This window comes from Mauremys reevesii, linkage group 11 (genome assembly GCF_016161935.1).
Source record: "Mauremys reevesii isolate NIE-2019 linkage group 11, ASM1616193v1, whole genome shotgun sequence".
Taxonomy (NCBI): domain Eukaryota; kingdom Metazoa; phylum Chordata; order Testudines; family Geoemydidae; genus Mauremys; species Mauremys reevesii.
This window is the reverse complement of record NC_052633.1, coordinates 65,350,330-65,370,153: the sequence shown is the minus strand read 5'-3', so window position 1 is coordinate 65,370,153 and position 19,824 is coordinate 65,350,330. Positions and strand designations below refer to the sequence as shown.

Genomic DNA, 19,824 nt, shown 5'->3' with positions numbered 1-19,824 from the left:
TTTCCCGGCCTGTAAATGGTGTAACAGTACTCGCCCACCTTTGTCAAAGCTTTGAGATCTACAGAAGAAAAGTGCCATGCAAGGGCCTGTTCCAAAGCCCATGGAAGTCAACAGGAAGACTCCCCTGGATTTCAAGGGGCTTAGGATCAGCCCCTAAGTGTGGAGTATTATGATGATCCAAATGCTGTTTTGAAGTAATCTTTTGTTGGTTTCCAGTGCATACAATATGTGGCTTTTTTTCCTTTGAAGGTAACGGCAGAACTAGATGCCTGGAATGAAGATTTGCTGAGACAAATGAATGATTTCAATACCGAGGACCTCACTCTGGCTGAGCAGCGCTTGCAGCGCCACACTGAACGGAAACTGGCCATGAACAACATGACCTTTGAGGTTATCCAGCAAGGGCAAGATTTACACCAGTACATCATGGAAGTCCAGGCTTCAGGTGAGCAGGGCAATTTGCTTAATGGTCATCCACTTACAAAAATACCAAAGAAAACACACAATCTGTGAACAGAGTCCTAGCCAGGTAACTATGGATATTCTTCCTTCAAAGAAGTATTGGAATGTACATTGTTTTCTGTATGAACAGGGCATAAGATGTTGGAATTTTACTTGCAATGTCCACTTGGAAGTTAAGATAAGCACTTGGTTGTAAAGACCTCCCTGGCGTGTGCTCCTAAATGGCAATCTTGAAGCATATTAGCAGAGAAGTTGCTTTGTATCTTATACCCTGTTTCTCAGCAAAAGGTTCAAGTTTCCAGTGAGTACTGTAAAATCCTGATTTTTGCATTCTCACCTGGGGAAAATAATCATTCAGATTAATCTCTGCCTACTGTCCCAAAGGCTATAATTATTTGTAAGATGCTTAAATCTTCTCACATGCCTTGAAAGGCACACAGAGCAGTTCCCCCACCCCCTTTAATTAAGATAAGAAGGACTGTTCAGGATACAAATAAAACTGATTTTCTTGGTCTCCTCCCATTCTCTTGCAAACATTTCACCCCAAGATAAATTTTGGCAATAGTCAGCATAATTCGGCAAGCTCCGGTTAACAGAAGCTCAGCAGCAACTAAGAGAGAATGTTGTAAGATAGGAAACCAGGTGCATTGGGTGAACCATATATGGAAGCTTGCACAGTATCTACTCTCAGTACGGCTGGCCCTGTGCTTTGCCTATTAGTCCTTGGCTTTGTGATGTGGTAAAATTGCCCAAAGTAAATCAGTAAAATGCAACTTTTTTTTCTTCCTGGAAATATCAGAGGACTATGGCCTGAGAGGTACAGGATGTGGAGCAGAGCACAGGGCGGGAGTAGAAGGCATGGGAGGTGTGATTCAGAGCAGAGCACAGACAGGAGCCTAGTGGATTGGTCTGGGAAAAACTCACTGTTTTGCAGGGAATGCAGAATATTGGGAGGATGGCAAAGTAAGGGACAGTAATTGCTCTTTGGAGACTACTGTTTCTCATTTCAATAAAGGACAGTTATACTCAATTAAAATTGCAATGAATTTTGTTTCCTCTCACTGAATTCTACATCAAGTTTGTTCAGTTTACCAGCCAAAAGCTGATGGTTCTTACTGACAGAGCTGCAAACTCAGTATGGGACTTTTTTGAAAATCAACAGTTATCACTGCCTCTTATTGAACATGATCACTAGTGCTGCAATAAGAACTTAGCTGAAAGTTTAGATAATGAAGCCACAGACCTAGTGTTTACAGTTTTGACGATAATTTTTTATTTGGCTCGGAGATCTTTAGGCTAACAAGTCTGTCAGGCAAATGTACTCTTAATGGGACTGGTAACAACTTGCGTCTTACCAAAGCTCTACACTGACATACATGGATAAACCAGGCCTTGATTAACCTGATTTCACTATAAGAATATTTGTTTTCAACAAGGTTTTCGTTTTTATAAGTTCATATTAGCTCTCCAGAAGTCATGTTTTATTCTCAGTGATTTTGTAGTTCATCTAAATTGTCTTTGGGTTCCATTAACAATACATGTCCTTCAGGAAAGAGTTGTATGTCTAGAGAATACTACTGGTATATCTGTGTTACCAAAAGGACAAGAGGTGTTAGTAAGCTACAATTGTTAATTCACATGTATTGGTCTTCATTCCGTTTTTCCATTTTGATTGTAACCCTGCTGTTGAGGTGAGATGAGATCTCTGGAGAAATTAAAGCTTAACACAAGGGCCAAGATTTTCCAGAATGACTAGTGGTTTTTTTGGGTGCCCAATTTGAGACACCTTAAAGGGGTCTGATTTTCACAAGTTTCTGTGCATTTACCCTCTGAAAATCAGGCCTTTTAAGATGTCTTAATTTGGACAAAGATCGCTAGTCACTTTTGGTAAATCTTGGCCCAGGGTTCAAATTATGGCATTTAAGGCCCCAAAACCCCCCTCCAGAACATCTAGTTAGTGTGACCTTCTGTATATCTGAGGCCACTAAATAGCACTCAACCACATTCACACCAAGCCCAATTGTCACCTGACCAGGACAAGGGTGGTCTACCCTAGTGGTTGGAGTGGGTGTCAGGCATAATGGTCATCAGTAGTTGGAAGCTAGAGCCCAGGATCAAGCCGGAGTCACTGTTCAGAAGTCAGAGACAAGGGTCAAACTGGAGTCAGAAGTCAAAGCTACAGGAATGGGAGCAAGCAAGGTAACAGGCAAGGAGGGGTTCAAGGCAGGGGCAGGACAGAGGCAAGGCTGGGTGCAATGCAGGAGCATTGAAGAGCAGGTACAATGGCGGGCATGAGCATTGAGCAGTCAGTGAGCTGCTGCTGCCACTAGGTTAAGAGCTGGCCTGCTTGCCCTTCCAACCAGTCAGGTGGCATGGCCGGGCAGGCAGGCAGCTTGCTGCAGGCCTGCTGTACTGAGGGACTGTCTGGAGACTAGCTTGCAGGCCCTGATTCCTGACACCAATAACAAGAATTACCCCAAAGTACTACAGCCCTCAAACCAAACTATATAATTGATTTATCTCATTAGACTGACCTAACACTTGGTAAAGCAACCCCATCCTTTCATGTATCTATACCTGCGCCTGTATTTTTAACTTCATACATCTGATGAAGTGGGTTCTAGCCCACGAAAGCTTATGCCCAAATAAATTTGTTAGTCTCTAAGGTGCCACAAGAACTCCTCGGTTTTTTTATACATATAATCTCTGATATAACTCCATTTACCACATATTCATGTACTTCGTTTGTGTATATTTTAGTCACTTCAATTATAACCTATATCATTCGTGACCAAAAGCTGTTACCATCTGATAACTGAGTAATGGCCTGTATACACTCTTATTTGGGTTCCCAGTTGAGTTCCCAGAAGACAGGTGTCAATATTGCACTGTTACAGCTGGCACTAATTAGCACCATTGTAGGCGATCAGTCAAGGAGTGAATGAGCCATCCTGGAAACTGAACTACTTATGCCTTAGAAGTGATTTGTCTAGGTCAGAACTGATAGCACATTGATAAGGCAATTTTGTGGAAGTCTGCACTGTTGCTACCCATCTCATACCTGTTATGTGCACAAATAGAAAGAGGCCTGTAGTATCCAGGGCTGTCAGTCTAGTGCCATTCACCTGCGTCACCACAGCATCCACATTCATTATAAAGGAAATGGAAATCTGTTTCATTTAATTTCAAGTTGTGATTTCATTTCTGGTTTAGGAAATGGATGTCGCAGGGACACAAAGGCTGACTTTGTTTAACCTTTCTGAAGAATGCTTCTAATTGTTCAGTAAAAAAACAAAGTCACACTGGTTGCAACACAGCTCTGTGAGGGCCAGATGATGATCCTGTACTCATACTGAATAGTATCTCACACTGCAAATAGCCCTACTGAAGGCAATGGGAACATCTGTGGTGCAAGATGTTATCCCCTGATAGTGATCGTGCAGCAATCTGACTTTAAGATATCACTCTTGTATTTTCTGTTAGATACTGTCAGTTCATTCTTGATGTGACTCCAAGTGAAATCAGTGGAGTTCAACCAAGACTTAATTTAGCCCATAAATCCCATTTCTGTGCTGATTTACACCCTAGCAATCCTACTGAAGTCATTGGAGCTGATCCTCAGCTGATGTAGCCAATAGAGCCATAATAATTTACACCATCAGCTAAGGATCTACCCCAGTGGGAGTGCTCGGACTGTAAAAGCCTTGGTTTAACTCCAGTTAAGAACATGCTTAGATCCATTCCTATTCAGAAAAACACTTAAACAAGTACTTAACTTTAATTATTTAACCATTTGGTTCAGTGTGACTTAAGCACATGCTTAGTGTTAAGAATGTGCTGAAGTGCTTGCTTGAACTAGGATGCGTTCCTGAACTGGGTTCTAAATCAGCACAGGAATACGTCCCTCTGAGTGTGGGAGTGATTCTTATTGTACAAAGAAATTTCTATTCAGTCTGTTCAGTGATTTTATTATCTGGCAAATTCAAACTTAAGAGGTTTTGAAATTGAAGTCTCATGATATCTTTCTCTATAAGCTGCTGCTCAATATTACACAAAACACATTTTTGTCAATTATAAGTCAGCAAATGTATTTATTTTTCCCTTTATTTTAGTGTTTAATGGAAGCTATTTTCAATTTACATAAATGCATTTCATCTGTAAAGTTTAGCACAGATTTTGTCAGAAAATGTTTTTAATACATTTAAGGTTATTCAGTGATTTAGTTAAGACCTGATTATGTTGCTACCGCTAATAGAATTTGGAAAGTAGTAATACTAGCTAGCATAACTACTTATTTAAAAATTAGAAGTCAAGTCAGAAATTTGACTTCTGGCATCCATGCAAACAGAATGGCCTTTTCTTAAAATTATCAATGGACTATGTGAGTGGATTTTTTTCAGATTTCATCTTATTTTGTCAAGTTAGGCTTTTTATAATATCCTGATTGGTTAAAACATAGGCAGAATATGATGTATAATATAGGCCTGATCCAAATCCTGTTGAAGTCAATGGTAGTCTTTTCATTGACTTCACTGTACTTTGGATCAGGCCTTATATGAATGTGGATAATTTAAAAGGTCTGTAGTTATCCAAAGGATAAAAGAAAAGATATATAGGTAGGTAGGTAGATTGTACAATGCACTAAATTATGCTCTCAATTATACCAGCATAAATTCAGAGTAAATCCAGTCACTTCAGTGCTGTTTCTCTAGATTTATGCCACTATAACTGAGAGCTGTGGTGTATTTATGTTGTTGTACTTGTGGCTACTCTTTTTAATAAATCTGTTTAAGAGCATGCTTCACTCAATACCAGTCTGTTGAAATCCCCTTCAGTAATGAGATGACTGAAGAAAACTGAAACTGCGTTCAGTTTATCGAAAAAACAGTTGTGCTTACATATCATAAACCTCTGGGTGAGGACTTTTGTGTGTGAAATTATTCCAAAAATACAATGTAAAAATGCTTTCTATTTTACAAATCCACCTTTGAGAAGAACGAGCTCTCTCGTTGCATATACTGGCAATGTGGCATAAATCTGTGTGACATGTGGCAAGCAAGAAAGGGCAAATCATTCATCATTGGGAGAGCAGTCTGCCCTTGAATAACATCCTAGGTAGTTTACTGGTTGCTGCTGATGAGTTAGCACGGTCAAAACTACATCAGTCGAGTGTGCATGATGGAAAACTGTGAGTTTAATATCAAATAGGCATGGTGAAGTCAAGCATACAAAACACCAGCGATGTCCTAAGGACACAGTACCATATGTAGGCTAATTATAACAAATGTGCATGGTGTCTGGCAGTTAGAAGGAATTTCACTCCCAAGAATGGGAGCATAAATTAAATTTCCAGACCCTAAATGTGAAGCCTGGGGCCATTCCACCTTATTTGGTAATGAAGAAGCTGTTTTGTTTTGGCTGGGAAAGAGAATCAGCCAATCAGTTTCACTCTGATGTGGCTTTCATGATAAAACCAGAAACTGGAAGAGACAAGGGTTGACACAGGGTTGATTTGGTTTCTAATTCTGGCCTCTGCTGATATCACTGTGACAGAAGGTAAAAGTCATGGAACTCTGGGACATAGAAAAGGTGCTTCATATTAAATGCCTCGAAACATAATTTCCTTGCTTCCTGTACAACAGCTTTTAGTCGCGCGGGGGGTGGGGGGAGAGGAGAGGAGGGAGAAGTCCTTTTTTTAATCTTGTTTTATTTTATATAATCAAATGGCTTTGGAGAACAGTGCAGTGTTTTCTCACACTTACTTGGAGCTGATTATTATAATTATTAGGACCTTGCTGCTGTTGAAGCCAATAATAAAATTCTAAATAACTTCAATGGGAGAAGGATTAGGCCCTTACTGATTTATCATTACATGGATTACAGTAGTATGGAATGTCAAATAAAGACTCTGGCCAAAGTCTGTCAGTTACACTGGTGAAATTGCAATCAAAGAGGATAGTATACTGCTCTGCATTGTTTTTCTTGAGACAGTTACACAGTGAGTCAGATCCTCTGGTCCAGTGAAGCATATTCAATGCTGGACTTTGGGAGATTGGGGAAGCCACCTTTTCAGGCCTCTGGTTCTAGAGCTGGTTTGGGAATGATTTGACACATGGCATAATTGAGAACAACCTAAAGGATAGTATAAATTACAAGAGTGTTAATGGTCCCCTAAGGAGCCAGACAGACTTTAGGCACACTCCACATTGTGGGCCCCCAGCTACCATCCTAAATTGAGGACAGGAGTGAGTTTGTCTTTCTTTCTTTCTTCAAAGAAAGAATGTGTTTATAAGATATTGATTAATGAAATAACATAAGGCCGGGAGATGATTTTAGTCTTTGATTTGTTAAAATTCATAAAGTATTTTTTAAAATTCCGAGTTCCACATCACCAAAGCTGTAGTCAAATCATCTCCATATGGACAGTTTCAGATGAGCAAAACATGGAGCAATCAACACGGAAACGTCATTTTATTGATACACACAGTGACAGACAGGACAACACAGTCATAGGATTCAACAAACATGTGCATCAGGATAAACCACAGGGCTGGCTCCAGGCACCAGCCCAGCAGGCAGCTGCTTGGGGCGGCCAACAGTGAGGGGCGGCAAGTCCAGGTCTTTGGCGGCAATTCGGCGGCCGGTCCCTGGGTCTCTCTCGGAGCAAAGGACCGGCCACCGAATTAATGACAAAGAGTGAAGCGGCAGCAGTAGAGCTTCCGCAGATTGCGATCACGGCTTTTTTTTTTGCTTTTTTTTTTTTGCTGCTTGGGATGGCAAAAACCCTGGAGCCAGCCCTGGTAAACCATATGTTGTTTGTGAACACTATGAGAGGGTTTACCAAGAATCAAGAGAGATTCAAATCAATGTGCCGGGTGGCAGAATTGTGCTGCAAAAGGAATTGCAAATAAATGAAATTGTCTCTCTCTCTCTGTGTATGTCATTTTGTTGTAGGCATTGAACTAATCTGCGAAAAGGACATTGATCTTGCGACACAAGTGCAAGAGCTGCTGGAGTTCCTTCATGAGAAACAGCATGAGCTAGAGCTTAACGCCGATCAGACTCACAAACGGCTAGAGCAGTGCCTACAGCTCCGGCACCTACAGGCTGAGGTCAAGCAGGTCAGGCTTTCTACCACAGCCATTAAACCATTTTGTGGTCGCTTAAATGTGTCTTGAAAGCAATTACAGTACGTGCGGGCTGTTAAAACCATTTCTGTCAAATTGCCTCCCTTTAGGTGTATGGAGTCTTAATCCTTTTCTTTAGCAGTACTTGATCTATTCACAGGTTCCAAAATGACCCTTTACAAGTAACTGAGGAGTCTGTTCCATGTTCTGTGCCTGTGCAAGAATAGTTATGGGAGTTACATTCACCGTCCATGCAGAACTGACCCCATAGTTTCTAGATTGGGGTGTTCTTTAGAACAGAGTGTGCTCTGGGAATATTGGGGTACAAACTGAAAGCATTGTGGATCATTGGTCTCATTAGTGGATATCTCAATGCCCAGGTCTAGTTTGACCTCTTTACTTAAGTTTTTGCATTATTACTGATCTGTGGGGCACTCAGCCAAGTTGATCATCTTTGGTTAAGATGTAGAACCCTGACTATTTGTAGTCAGGGTAGTCTTTAACCTAGGATCTCAATTTTAGGGCGTTAGTCTGCTAGTCCCAATTACATTAAAGCTCAGTCAGTTGTGTTTTGCTTACCTAAATTTCCCAGTAGCTTCATTTGGATGTGTAATATTTCTTCACTTGCTGTACTATATGGCTGCATGCTGCTGCACAGCTGCAATTTTTCACTCCAGAGGTGGCTGCATTTCAGTGAAGTGACTATCTGTCCTAGTTTAATGGGACAGTCTAGGTTTTTCATAGGATGCCCCAGGAATGTCTTTCTGATCACTTGAACTATCCCAGTTTTCCATTTCATCAATGAAAATGTTTGGTGTTTATTTTTTTAATAATTACAAATGTTTGTTCATGACATTACTTTAGGGAGTAAAAGATGCTCTGTGTTTACCAGGAAAAAAGAGTTCAGTGGAACAAGTGCTCAATGTTTGGAGTGCAGAGAAAAGTCAAATGAGCATAGACTTTATCAAAGCTGTTCTTTTGCACAAAGTGAACGTTAATTACACTTGTTCAATGTTTCATGAGAAACTGATGGAGAACATTACATTACTGGCAAAAATCCTTCACTCTGAGAAATATGTACTTGGGGCTGCTACGTCATAAGCTGGCAGTTGCAACATTAGTGCATGTTTTAAAAAAAAGTGCACTTTTGTATGAGTCGTTCGCAAGCTTAAAAGATGTCAACATAAAAGTCTCTTAGTTTTTAATTTTGAAAATATAGTCACCTGGCATTCCAGTGGCAATATAAAGTGTGTGGAGTTTATAAAGTGCGTTGGAACCCTTCTGAATGGAAGGATCTATTTTATTAATAATATCTTTGTCTATAAAGTACCTTTCTTTCTATAGGGACCCAAAATATTTCACACACTATATTTACAACAAGCATTTCACTCACTGCAATGTAGCCAATTCTGAAATGAAACCTGGTGGATATTTAATAGTGCACAGCAGCACTGGTTTAGAACATAGAGTACCAAACCCAACAGAAACTCTAGAAATACATGTTGTTGTTATGGGGCCCAGTCCAAGTCCCAGTAAAGTAAATGTGAGTCTTTCACTGGACTTTAAAAGGGGCTGGATTAGGCCCATTCTTACAGCATTGTTTTTAGAGAAATCCAGTGATGGCTGCACTCTGGATAACTGAAGCTGTGGGTCTCAGAAACAAGGATTGGTTAATTTCATTCACAGGCTTGTGCCTTAGAATATCCTACAAACCAAACATCTAAAAATCTATGTGATAGGACTGAACTGTCTAACTTCTGCAAGAGGAACACAAATAGCTGTCTTGAATTAGTGTTTCCTTAACAGTATTTGAACCATCAAAGCCTTCATTACTCTGTGACCTTTCAGCAAGCCTTTGGCTAAGAATCATTGTATTTGTTCAGCTGAATACTGAAAAATCTATTCCTTATTAACCTATCAATTACTGTAGCTAGTTTCCCCTGAAAAGAGCCAAATTAAAATATATCTGTGCCCTTTCATAAGGTGGCTGTATTTGGTTTCCCGGGGGATGAGTAATATTCACAACCACTTAATGAAATTGGAAAATATATTGATTTTGGCTTGTTGTTCATCGCTGGTCTGGTCCAAATTTCCTTCACTTTTTAGAGCACTTGAGACAATGATTGGTCTCCATCTCATTACCAAATTGCACTTGGTCTTGAGAGTCAATTGAGATTTGGTTGCCACAGACACCTACTGTAGCTCTGGTAAAATTGTGCTGAAACAGCAAACTAGGCTAAGTTCTGGAACACGTACATATGTTTGCATTTTAATGTAATGGCTCACGTAAATCCAAAGTCTTTTTCCTGTCTGTATCTATTTATGTCTCATTTAGGAAAGGTTTCTGCATTAAATCACATGCTTCACAGGTTTGAATGCCAAGAGGATACATGTTTGGAGCCATTTAAGTGGAACATCTCAAAGTGTGATGCTCTGTGACCTGAAACGGAGTGGAAATAATATAGATCACTGGTTCACAAAATCTTTCATATTAAGGAAGAGAGCCTCTCAAGGACGCGTCCCCTCTCCCCACGCCCCCTCTTTCCTGTTGTAACCATAGAACTTGGAAGGCTTATGCAGAAATAATAGCAGGATAGTATTAAGGAGATAAGATTAAAAGAAATTCCTTTTATTGCAATGGTGGCAGCCGTTTGGCTTTCCATTCCTGTTCCCCGTTTTTATATTTGTGCATTTATTTTCTTTCCCTAGGTGTAAGACTTTACTTTTCTTAGTATCCAATGTACCCAATCTCCCCTCACTGCCCCACTGTTCCTGTCTCTCCAGCTCATTTTGCTGTTTAATTCTTCCCTCCTGTGTGCCTTGTAACCCACCAGTTTTGGTGTCCATTTCAGATTTGATCACAATTGAATGTAACCCAAAGGACTACATGAAGCAACTGGTCTTGACTTTTTTCAGTTTAATAGCAGAAAAAGGCCTCTGGAAACCTGAAAAGAGTCTTGAGCTGGGCCATAACTACCAGGAGGTGTCCTTGCTTGAAGACTGGCAGATGCTTCCCTGATATACTGAAAGAAACTCCTCAGATCACCTGCAAGGGAATCACCTGCAAAATAAAGATTCTTGTACATTTATTTTCTTTACTCATTAGTGGAGTTTCAAGTTGGAAGTCTGAGGAGAATTTGGCCTTCGTGTTTAATTACAGTGGGACACAGAAACAGTGAAACTCTGCTTATAGCCAATTGGAACAGAAGTCGATAATTGTTTCAGTGCATTGTAATTACAATTCTAGTGAAACTTCCGCTTACAGTGAAACCATTCTGCAGGGGAGAGGTGGTTTTGCTCTAAGAGGGTTCCACTGTTACTGCTTTTCAGTCATAAGCAACATGATTGGGCCTCTTTGGAGAGACTTAGGGGGGTTATTTAACTCCAGAAATATTTAATTTCCACTTCAACAAAATTGATAAAATCTGCAATTTGTAGGAAATGTCTGTTTAAAGGCCATCTCTTAGTGTTAGCCTGTCTGCACATTCCCAGATAATAGCGAGTCTATTAATATAGGAGAGTGATCAGAGAATTGTCTTGGGGCTATATTAGAAGCATCTATACAAAATTTTAATTAAAAGAATATTAAGCACCATGTAAGTCTGAGTCAATTTGTGAACAGGTCTTGTAAACCAGATAAAAAATATGTAAATGTTCACCTCCAAACATTTCCCAGTCCTAATTCCAACTCACATGCACAGAGAAAAAGGCTCTTTGTGATTGGTTTTTGCCCTGGCTGTGGTGGGTACTCAAGGAAGCTTTGGATATGCAAATAAAAGCTCTACTTGCTAGATGTACACAAAAAATAAAGATTAGTGGTGGAAAAATTACTTGTAAAAAAAGTTTAGACAGTCTAAGCTGAGAACTGTACATGTCTATAAGCAATGACAAGCATTTGTGAATATGTTTGTGCCATCAGAGTTCTCAGCAAACATTATGGAGTATGTTTGTGACTATCTGCATGATTGCTCACTGGGTCTTGGGGGAAGGATGCAAGGAGCCTTTCCCTGCCTTCCACTCCTGAGCACAGTTAGCTCCTGGAGTACATGGACCAGGAACTCCTAGCACCACTGGCAGTCCTAGAAACTCCAGCTGAGCTGAACCACCATGGGGTGAAGGGAATGCCTCTTGCACCCTGTTAAAGAAGAGTTTATACTATGCTATCACTTCTGCAGCCATTATGGATGGTAGATTGTGATGCCTGGGTGAAACCAGGTGGACTGTGTGATGGGGTTGGATCACGAGAAGCAGATAAACTGCAGGGAGATTAAAGAGATGGTAGAGAAGAGAAGCTGAGAGGTACCAGGCCTGCCGGAGGAGGTAGAAGGTGGCACTGGGGAAAAGGCCCTAAAAGAAGGACCAGGAGATGCTGAGCATTTAAAGGAAGGAGCAAATGAAGCAGTCACAGAGAAAAGCAGATGCCATCAACGCTCTCGTTTGAATGTTGCAGCCCTTTGATCCAAGAGTGCCTGCAGCTTGCAATTAACTGGCATGTTGGTACAAATGGGATAAAGCAGACCAGACCGAGGGTATTTGACTGAGCCTCACTTTCCTTTTGGACCTGCAGCTGGAACAGGCATGCAATAGAGTCTAATGTGCTTCTGTACACAATATGAGTATTCATGGAGGAAAGGAAATGAGAAAAGGTGGGCTATGCTAAACCCTTTATAGACTTTAGTAATACACCAAATAGCAAGGTTAATCTCTACTACTCATGTTGTAAATTACCCACTAGATTACTGTAGCATTTTCGTAGCTTAAATCCTCTTCCCTTTGATACTAATTACAGTTATCCTGTGTGCAAGTTTTGCTTACAAACAACTTCACAAAAGAGTACTTGTACAAAGCTTCAGAAAGGAGAAAAATGAGGATGCTCAGGTGAAGATGATTAACTCTAGATTAGAAATTTACATAATTACTGCACAGGCTTCAAAACAAAGGATTTGTCATACCTGTTCAGACCATCAGTTCTCATATCCTGCCTGCAGCAATCCATACCTCGTGCTTCAAAGAAAGGCTAAGCCCTGCCCTTTTCCCCCAACCAATGCTAAGCAGTTGATGATACAACACTGTACATAGGGATACAAATGTCCTTCCTAACTTTCTAATCACCTGGAACCCTGAGTCATCAGATGTGATTTCCCTTCTTAGCTGTAATAACTACTGCAAATGTTATAGTACATCAAAAATTACTCAGCATCACAATTAGGAGTGGTGATGACAAGGCTACTCTTCACATTACTTACAAACTCAGAAATTGTTGCTGAAACTTTCTGACTGGAAATATAAGGATAGACAAATCTGAACTGAAAAATGAAGGCAGTGAGTACAGGGTGGAAGGTTTTACATTGCTGGTAAACTTCCAACAAGCTGTGTGTTTTTATAGTGCATATAAAGTGAGCTCTGATTTATAGTCTGACTTAGACACTTAGAATAATTTCTTGTAATCATTATTACTGAGTTGTTTATTTCAGTTGTTTGGTTAACTTGGGCAACATAAAAGACAATTGTATTTCTGAGAAGTTGGTGAAGCAGAAAAAAAAGATTGATTTCAAAGTAGTTTGCATTTAGACTTAGGCAATTAATTTAGCTGGTATTGATCAGGTGTGCTACATGTAGACACTCTAGACCACGGGGACAATGGCTGTTATTGTTTTTAAACAAATGGGACACCGCAAAAAAGTATGTTAAAATACTATCAACAGGAGGGAAGCCAAGAGGACCAATGAGGCACTGAGTTAAAGCACTTGTGCTTTGATCCTGCAAACATTTACATACACGCTTCTCTTTAACAAGATGACTTGTAAACATTTGCAGGATCAGGGTCTAGCTTTGTATCTCAGAAGACTAGATAGTATATTTTCAGAGCTGCATGAAGTTTTAGTTTCCCCTGAAACATAGGATCCACAGATCTGAGGATGAATAGAATGTGCAGTATACAACTGACATTTCTGTCTCCTCCTGCTGCTTCCCAAATCTTCCTTACATGGATATCAGTGGAAAGTAGATTGCAGACTAGTGTTGCTACTAGATGGTAGAGTAGCACTAGTGTGTTACTACTAAATATCAGTGAATACTGCAAAACATCTGGGAATATTCAACTTGCAATTTTTAACAAATCCATTTTGCTCATGCAAATGGTTTTCACAAGTGATTGAGTTTTACTGATTTACATTCATGAATATTTGCACTTTAAGTACTTGTGCATTCTTCTAATTAGGGAGCAGAAATTATGCCTTTTGACTTACATGACCAATCAGAACAGACTCAGGTTAACAGAATAGCTGAGTGGAAGAGCCTGCCCTTAGCCATGTAGGTACTCTACCTGGCTTTCATCAGTATTGTTAGTACCTCAGTTTCATGAGAAGAAAGTTTAACCAAAAATTTTGGTAAAAGTGTCACATGAGAGAGCTCTGAATGAAGCCAACAGACTCCAGGAAATGAAGAATCAAGGCTGAAATGCCATGCCTAACCCCGCTAACCATTTTTAGTTGCAGCACATATAGTATGTGTGTTTCAAACCTGCTTTCAAAGAGTGAGATGAAGGGCAGAGTGACAGCTAGCTGTACCACTTACATTTCCAGTGTTTATTGGGCTAGGTCAGGCATTTGTTGTTTCTATAAAGTAGGTTTTTTCAGAGCCATTGTGTAAATGTAACATGACTGACAAGATGGAAGAACAGAACTCTGCTTTAAGATGCAAATTACTGATTTCATTGGGTCAAGGTGGCTGTTGCACAGAGAGATCAAGTACATGGAGGATATCTCATTACCACAGATGTTAGAAAGTAAGTCCTATTATGTCATCCAGTCCATTGCCCTATGTTTACAGTCAACCTGACTTTTAAGGATGCGGTTTCTGAAGCTGTCGAGGGGATTTAGAGAGACAAATTCCTAAAAAATTCTGCATCTAAATCTAATGTTTTAGAAAATTCAGCTTAAAGGTTTGATAAATGAAGGCTGCTTCCTAAAATTTCCTATGACCTTCTGATCGCTTTTTAAAAAGAATGATTATGCTCAGCTACTGCTTTTCTAAAAGAAATACTCCTTGTTAAAAAAAAAATTCACACCGGCCCAGGTCAGCCAGGAGTTCAGCAAAAATGTGAAAGTGTTTGCTGGTTTATGCTGTTGTCACTTCATATCTTGTCCAGCCATGGTGATCCTTTAGTTAATTCCTTCCTAAAAGAGACAGAGTTTCAATTCTTGGTACAGTGTAGTTTGTAATACATGGGCTTACTGGTCTGGGGGATTATACAAAATCATAGACAAAAAGATTGTTGTGTGATAATCCCTTTCCTTTTTCTCAGAATCTCTGTTGTTTCCCACAGCAACAGTAGCACCTGCTGATGAAAGAGAGAGAGCTGATAGATCAAGACTGCCCTACTGCTGACTTGAGCAGAATGCTATTTTCTACAAATTAGGGTCACCTACATGTGTAGACTCGTTCCCTTTTTTCCTCCTAGGGACAACTAATTTCCTTGTCCCAGAGGGAGGCAAATGGCTGTGAGGAGGGTGATGTATGATATAGAGAGGGGAAAAAATGTTCCTTTAAGGCACTTGAATGAATCACTGTGGGGGGAGGAAGGACAAAAGATAAATTGCTATCTAGAATGGTAAACCAGAGTTATTGAATTTCAAAGCTGTATAGATCATGAGCTACATTTGTGAAAGTGATTGGGCAGTAAGGATTTCCTGTGGATTTGTGAACTGGATGTAACAACTTGCAAAATTAGGCTGGATTTCTTGCAATAATTTGCAGCTATGTTAACAGAAAATAGGAGTAAGAGTCGTAGGCAAATTTATCCAGGAACTTACATGTGCAGTTTGAGTGATTATTTTTGGACAAAATGTTTTAAAATAGCAGAATGCATTTCCACTGTTTTAAAAAAATGTTCTGGTACATCTGTCATACAAATATTTACAGCCCAATTCTGCCACCCTGACAGTGTGCCTTACTCCAAAAGGAGTCTAAGAACCTGAGCCGAAGTCATTGAAACCAATGGAAAGATATTTCCTGACTTCAGTGGGCTTTGATTCAAACCCTTTTTGAAACCTGTGGGATTACTTGCAGAATAAGATACTATTCAACATCAGTAAAGGTAGCAGGATTGGGCCCATAATGATCTGGGGTGGGGGAATTGTTCACTTACATTTTTGAGAAAATTAATGCCCAAGAGACTATCAAGCATACTTGCATTATTCTTAGATAAGTGCAAATATACTTATGTAGCAAGGAGGCGGGGGGCTAAACTGTACACGTGCAGAATAAGAATCAGAGTAAGATTAGAGCAGGGGTAGGCAACCAGTGGCACGTGTGCCAAAGGCGGCACGTGAGCTGATTTTCAGTGGCACTCACACTGCCCGGGTCCTGGCCACTGGTCCGGGGCAGGGGCTCTGCATTTTAATTTAATTTTAAATGAAGCTTCTTAAACATTTTTAAAACCTTATTTACTTTACATACAACAATAGTTTAGTTATATATTATAGACTTATAGAAAGAGACCTTCTAAAAATGTTAAAATGTATTACTGGCACGAGAAACCTTAAATCAGAGTAAATAAATGGAGACTCGGCACAGCACTTCTGAAAGGTTGCCGACCCCTGGATTAGAGAATGAAAATGGAAATTGCACTCTGTGCAAATGTGTAAGAAGAAACAACGCACATTGAAATCAAGCAGAACTGGACCAGAACTGCAGTTGTTAAGTGCAAATTGAAGGAATACCTCATTGTGTCCATGCTGATCCATGCTAGTCCAAGCAAGAAAGTTAAAATGAACAGGACAAGCAAGGATAAACGGAGAACTTTTGAAGGCTGAATACTATGACAATGAGATCACAGTTCAGGGTGGGATAGCTACAGGCCTAAAAGAGTTCTCTGTCACTAGGGTTACTGTGGATACAGGACACACTCCTTTTTTAAACAATGTAATCAAGAAGCATCCTTAAAGTCTGTGTTTGCTAATATGGTTCCCTGCTCAGTGTAGACAGGGATAAACTGTTACAAACCCATGCTATAGAATAAAGGGGGTTCCTTGTTTATAAAATCCATGGGCCCTTGTCTATAGAAGAATTTGTCCACATTGGTCAAGGAATTGTTGGCATACTGCTATCAAGAATGTGTTCAGACATGGCTATGGTCAACAGTAGAGGTGAGCCTGAGTTCTAGATCTTGGACTGTGATCCAGATCATACCTAACCTTCCTCCAAATTTCTTGGTGTTCACATTGAGGGGAGAGGGATGTTTTGATTAAAACTAGTCAAACTCTCATATAGAAATAGGCCCATTTTTTGTTTCAGCAAATATGAAGACACTTCCTAAGAAGTATCCAAACCATGAGGCTCCCTGGGACCTGACAAACCATCCCTTTCACCTAACCCTGTGCCAGAAGCTTGGTGGTTGAAAAAATACAGTACAGGGCATGAGCACTCACATTGCTAGCTACAGTCAATGGGCCTGACCCTGATTTCATTTAAATGTGAGCTCAGAATCATGCCCCTGGTCTCTGTGACACTTTGCTAGGAACTGTTTTATTTGCAAATAAGATGTAAGTACAACAAAGCAGCTTTTAAGGTGAAAATGTGACTTTTCAAACATAAATATGGACAGGAATTTGAAAAAGCAGTGGAAGAGCATGTCTAATTTGAACTCTGCCCTGTTGCACTTTTCATTCCTGCCCCGTGGCATTTACACAGAAGAATATTCACTTTTGTAATCAAGTATCAGAGGGGTAGCCGTGTTAGTCTGGTTCTGTAGAAGCAGCAAAGAATCCTGTGGCACCTTATAGACTAACAGACGTTTTGCAGCATGAGCTTTCGTGGGTGAATACCCACTTCTTCGGATGCAAGTTAGTCTGTTAGTCTATAAGGTGCCACAGGATTCTTTGCTGCTTTTGTAATCAAAGCTTCAGATGACACTGGGCACTTCCTTGCCATCTAAATACTCCTGCAGTGTCTTATAATTTTTCAAGCAATAACTTCTACAGTGTGACCTTTTGTTTCTTTGACAATTAATATGATTTATGTAATGAAGTCAGTCCTTATCCAAGGATTTATCTTCTGCCGATTGACTCGCACTCAGACCATGTTAAGCAAAATACATTTCTTCAGATGAGTCATTAGGAGACTCTGTGACTGCATGGACAATCAGATCAAGATAACCTTTCAACATATCCTTTCTGTACAGGTGCTCGGCTGGATTCGGAATGGGGAATCAATGCTCAATGCCAGCCTAGTCAACGCAAGCTCCCTTTCAGAAGCTGAGCAGCTCCAGCGAGAACATGAGCAATTCCAACTGGCCATAGAGGTAACACCAATGGGAATATTTTGCTTCTCTTTCCCAGATAAACAGTATAGATGGGACTGTCTCTCAGGCATACATCAAACCACTGTTTGCTTGAAGAAAAAGAAAAAATAATCTTTGAAAAGGCAATTTATAACTAACCTCATAAGGTAGCAGGAGGTTAACAGCAATATAAATTACTTATCATCAATAGCTAGTCCTTTTGCTGTCAGATGTAAACAGTGGCATTCATGAAAACTCCAGACACACACATCCTGATAATTCCTTTGCTAATGTTATGACCAAATTAAAATTCTTGGAAGTGAACTTGAAATAGGAAAAGTTTACAAAGTCAGTTTCTTTCTGAGAACAAGATTTGTAGATTATTTCCAGGACCCACCATTATGAATATATTCATCACTGAATATTAAAGCACCCTCTCAGATGAAATCTGTCTGACTTAATTCTGCTGTTTTGGAATGAACAGGGGAAGTTCAGTAAAGAAGAACTCTCCTGAAATATTGTTTTGTCAGAATAGAGAAGTAAAGTTTGTACTAACTGTTGTCTAAATTGTGGTTTTGCCACAAGCCCTGTCCATGGGACAGCACAGAGTTATACTGCCCTAGTATGGAGATTTATATAATATGTTTTTATATTGCACTCGACACTGTGGTATCTCAGCATCTTCCAGTACTGCATTCAGCAATGTGATTACCATCTGCCATTGCATTTGATATTATACTGGTGACATTCTAAGGGATGTATTGCCTTCTCCCATTCATGCTGATTAAGGAGTGTCTAATCCCCTAGATTATTACTCGAATGGTTACAATTTTCAGGGATGAAGGAACATGCTGGCTTTCCTCAGGTCTCCTCCTGTAATCAAAATGTGTTAAAAACAAAACAAAAAAACTAGCTAGTGTCAAACTTGCAATTTGCCATGAAAATAACATCTCCATAGAGGAAGGTTTGGGAGAGTACTTTGCTTAGTAGAAACTGTATTATATGTTCCTGTAAACTTTAAGGAAACTGACATATGTTATCAGTGTTGCTAGTTGGCTTTGGGGTTATAATCTCTTCAAATAACCAATTTTGATCCAATTCTCCTAGGATTAAGGAAAGAGCAGCTCTTCACTGATGTTGCTCCCTGTGGGAAAAGCAAGAGTTTAGTAGCTGGGATAGATGGAGGGTGGCAATTCGGTATCAGCTGGTTGGCACTGAACTGTGCTGAGTAGATCTTAGCAGCATTAGGCAGACAGCACTGTGGGGAAGGATACATACTGTATGTGTATCACAGCTTGCTACCACTGGGGAGATGCTTGTATTCGGCGGTAAATGCGAGCCACACAGGGAGAAAAGGATTACAACATTGTAGGGGAAGAAAGTTTGCAAAGGAGAATACACTAGATTAAATATTAATAGTGTTTAAAGCTCAACATGTGAGAGAGATCTGCAAAGCACACAGGGCAGAGACAGGCCTCTAAAGGTTTTGTACATGTTGAATTCATTTTCATTTAAAATTATTTAAAGTGTATTTAAAATAAGCATTACTACCCTAACAGCAGTAAAGCAGCTGGATATTAAATTCAACCAGTTGTTCTTGAACATCTTCCTAAATGTTTCTGCCAACTATTAATCCTTTTTGCTAATAGCTTTCTCTACATTGCATTATTCAACAGCATATTACCAGACGTTTTCAAGATCCTTTCCTGGTTCAGGGATTAGATCATAAATGTATCAAGTGTGAATTTGGCATTAACAGTTAAAAATGAAAAAAAAAGACTAGGTGTGTCTTTAGGAGACTTGGGTTTCCTTACAGAAGGTTAAAAATAAAATCAAAATATTGAGCTAAACAGTGCCCCCTCTGTGCAGACATGCCAGATGAGGGGGGAAGGACTGAGGGGCCGTCTTCATCTTGGCAGCCTGCATAAGGGCTGCCCTTGCACTCAGGGGTGT

The 19,824-nt window shown here is 39.9% G+C and overlaps 1 protein-coding gene across 18 annotated transcripts in view; it reads left to right on the top strand.

The window, feature by feature from the left end:
- KALRN (kalirin RhoGEF kinase) overlaps positions 1-19,824 on the top strand; it is a 737,748-nt gene that overhangs the window by 491,840 nt on the left and 226,084 nt on the right. For all 18 annotated transcript variants that reach the window (XM_039493997.1, XM_039493996.1, XM_039493992.1 and 15 more), the window contains 3 exons: positions 250-445; positions 7,417-7,583; positions 17,773-17,892. In XM_039493997.1, the coding sequence (XP_039349931.1) occupies positions 250-445; positions 7,417-7,583; positions 17,773-17,892 (483 nt within the window). The remainder of the gene's footprint in view (positions 1-249; positions 446-7,416; positions 7,584-17,772; positions 17,893-19,824) is intronic.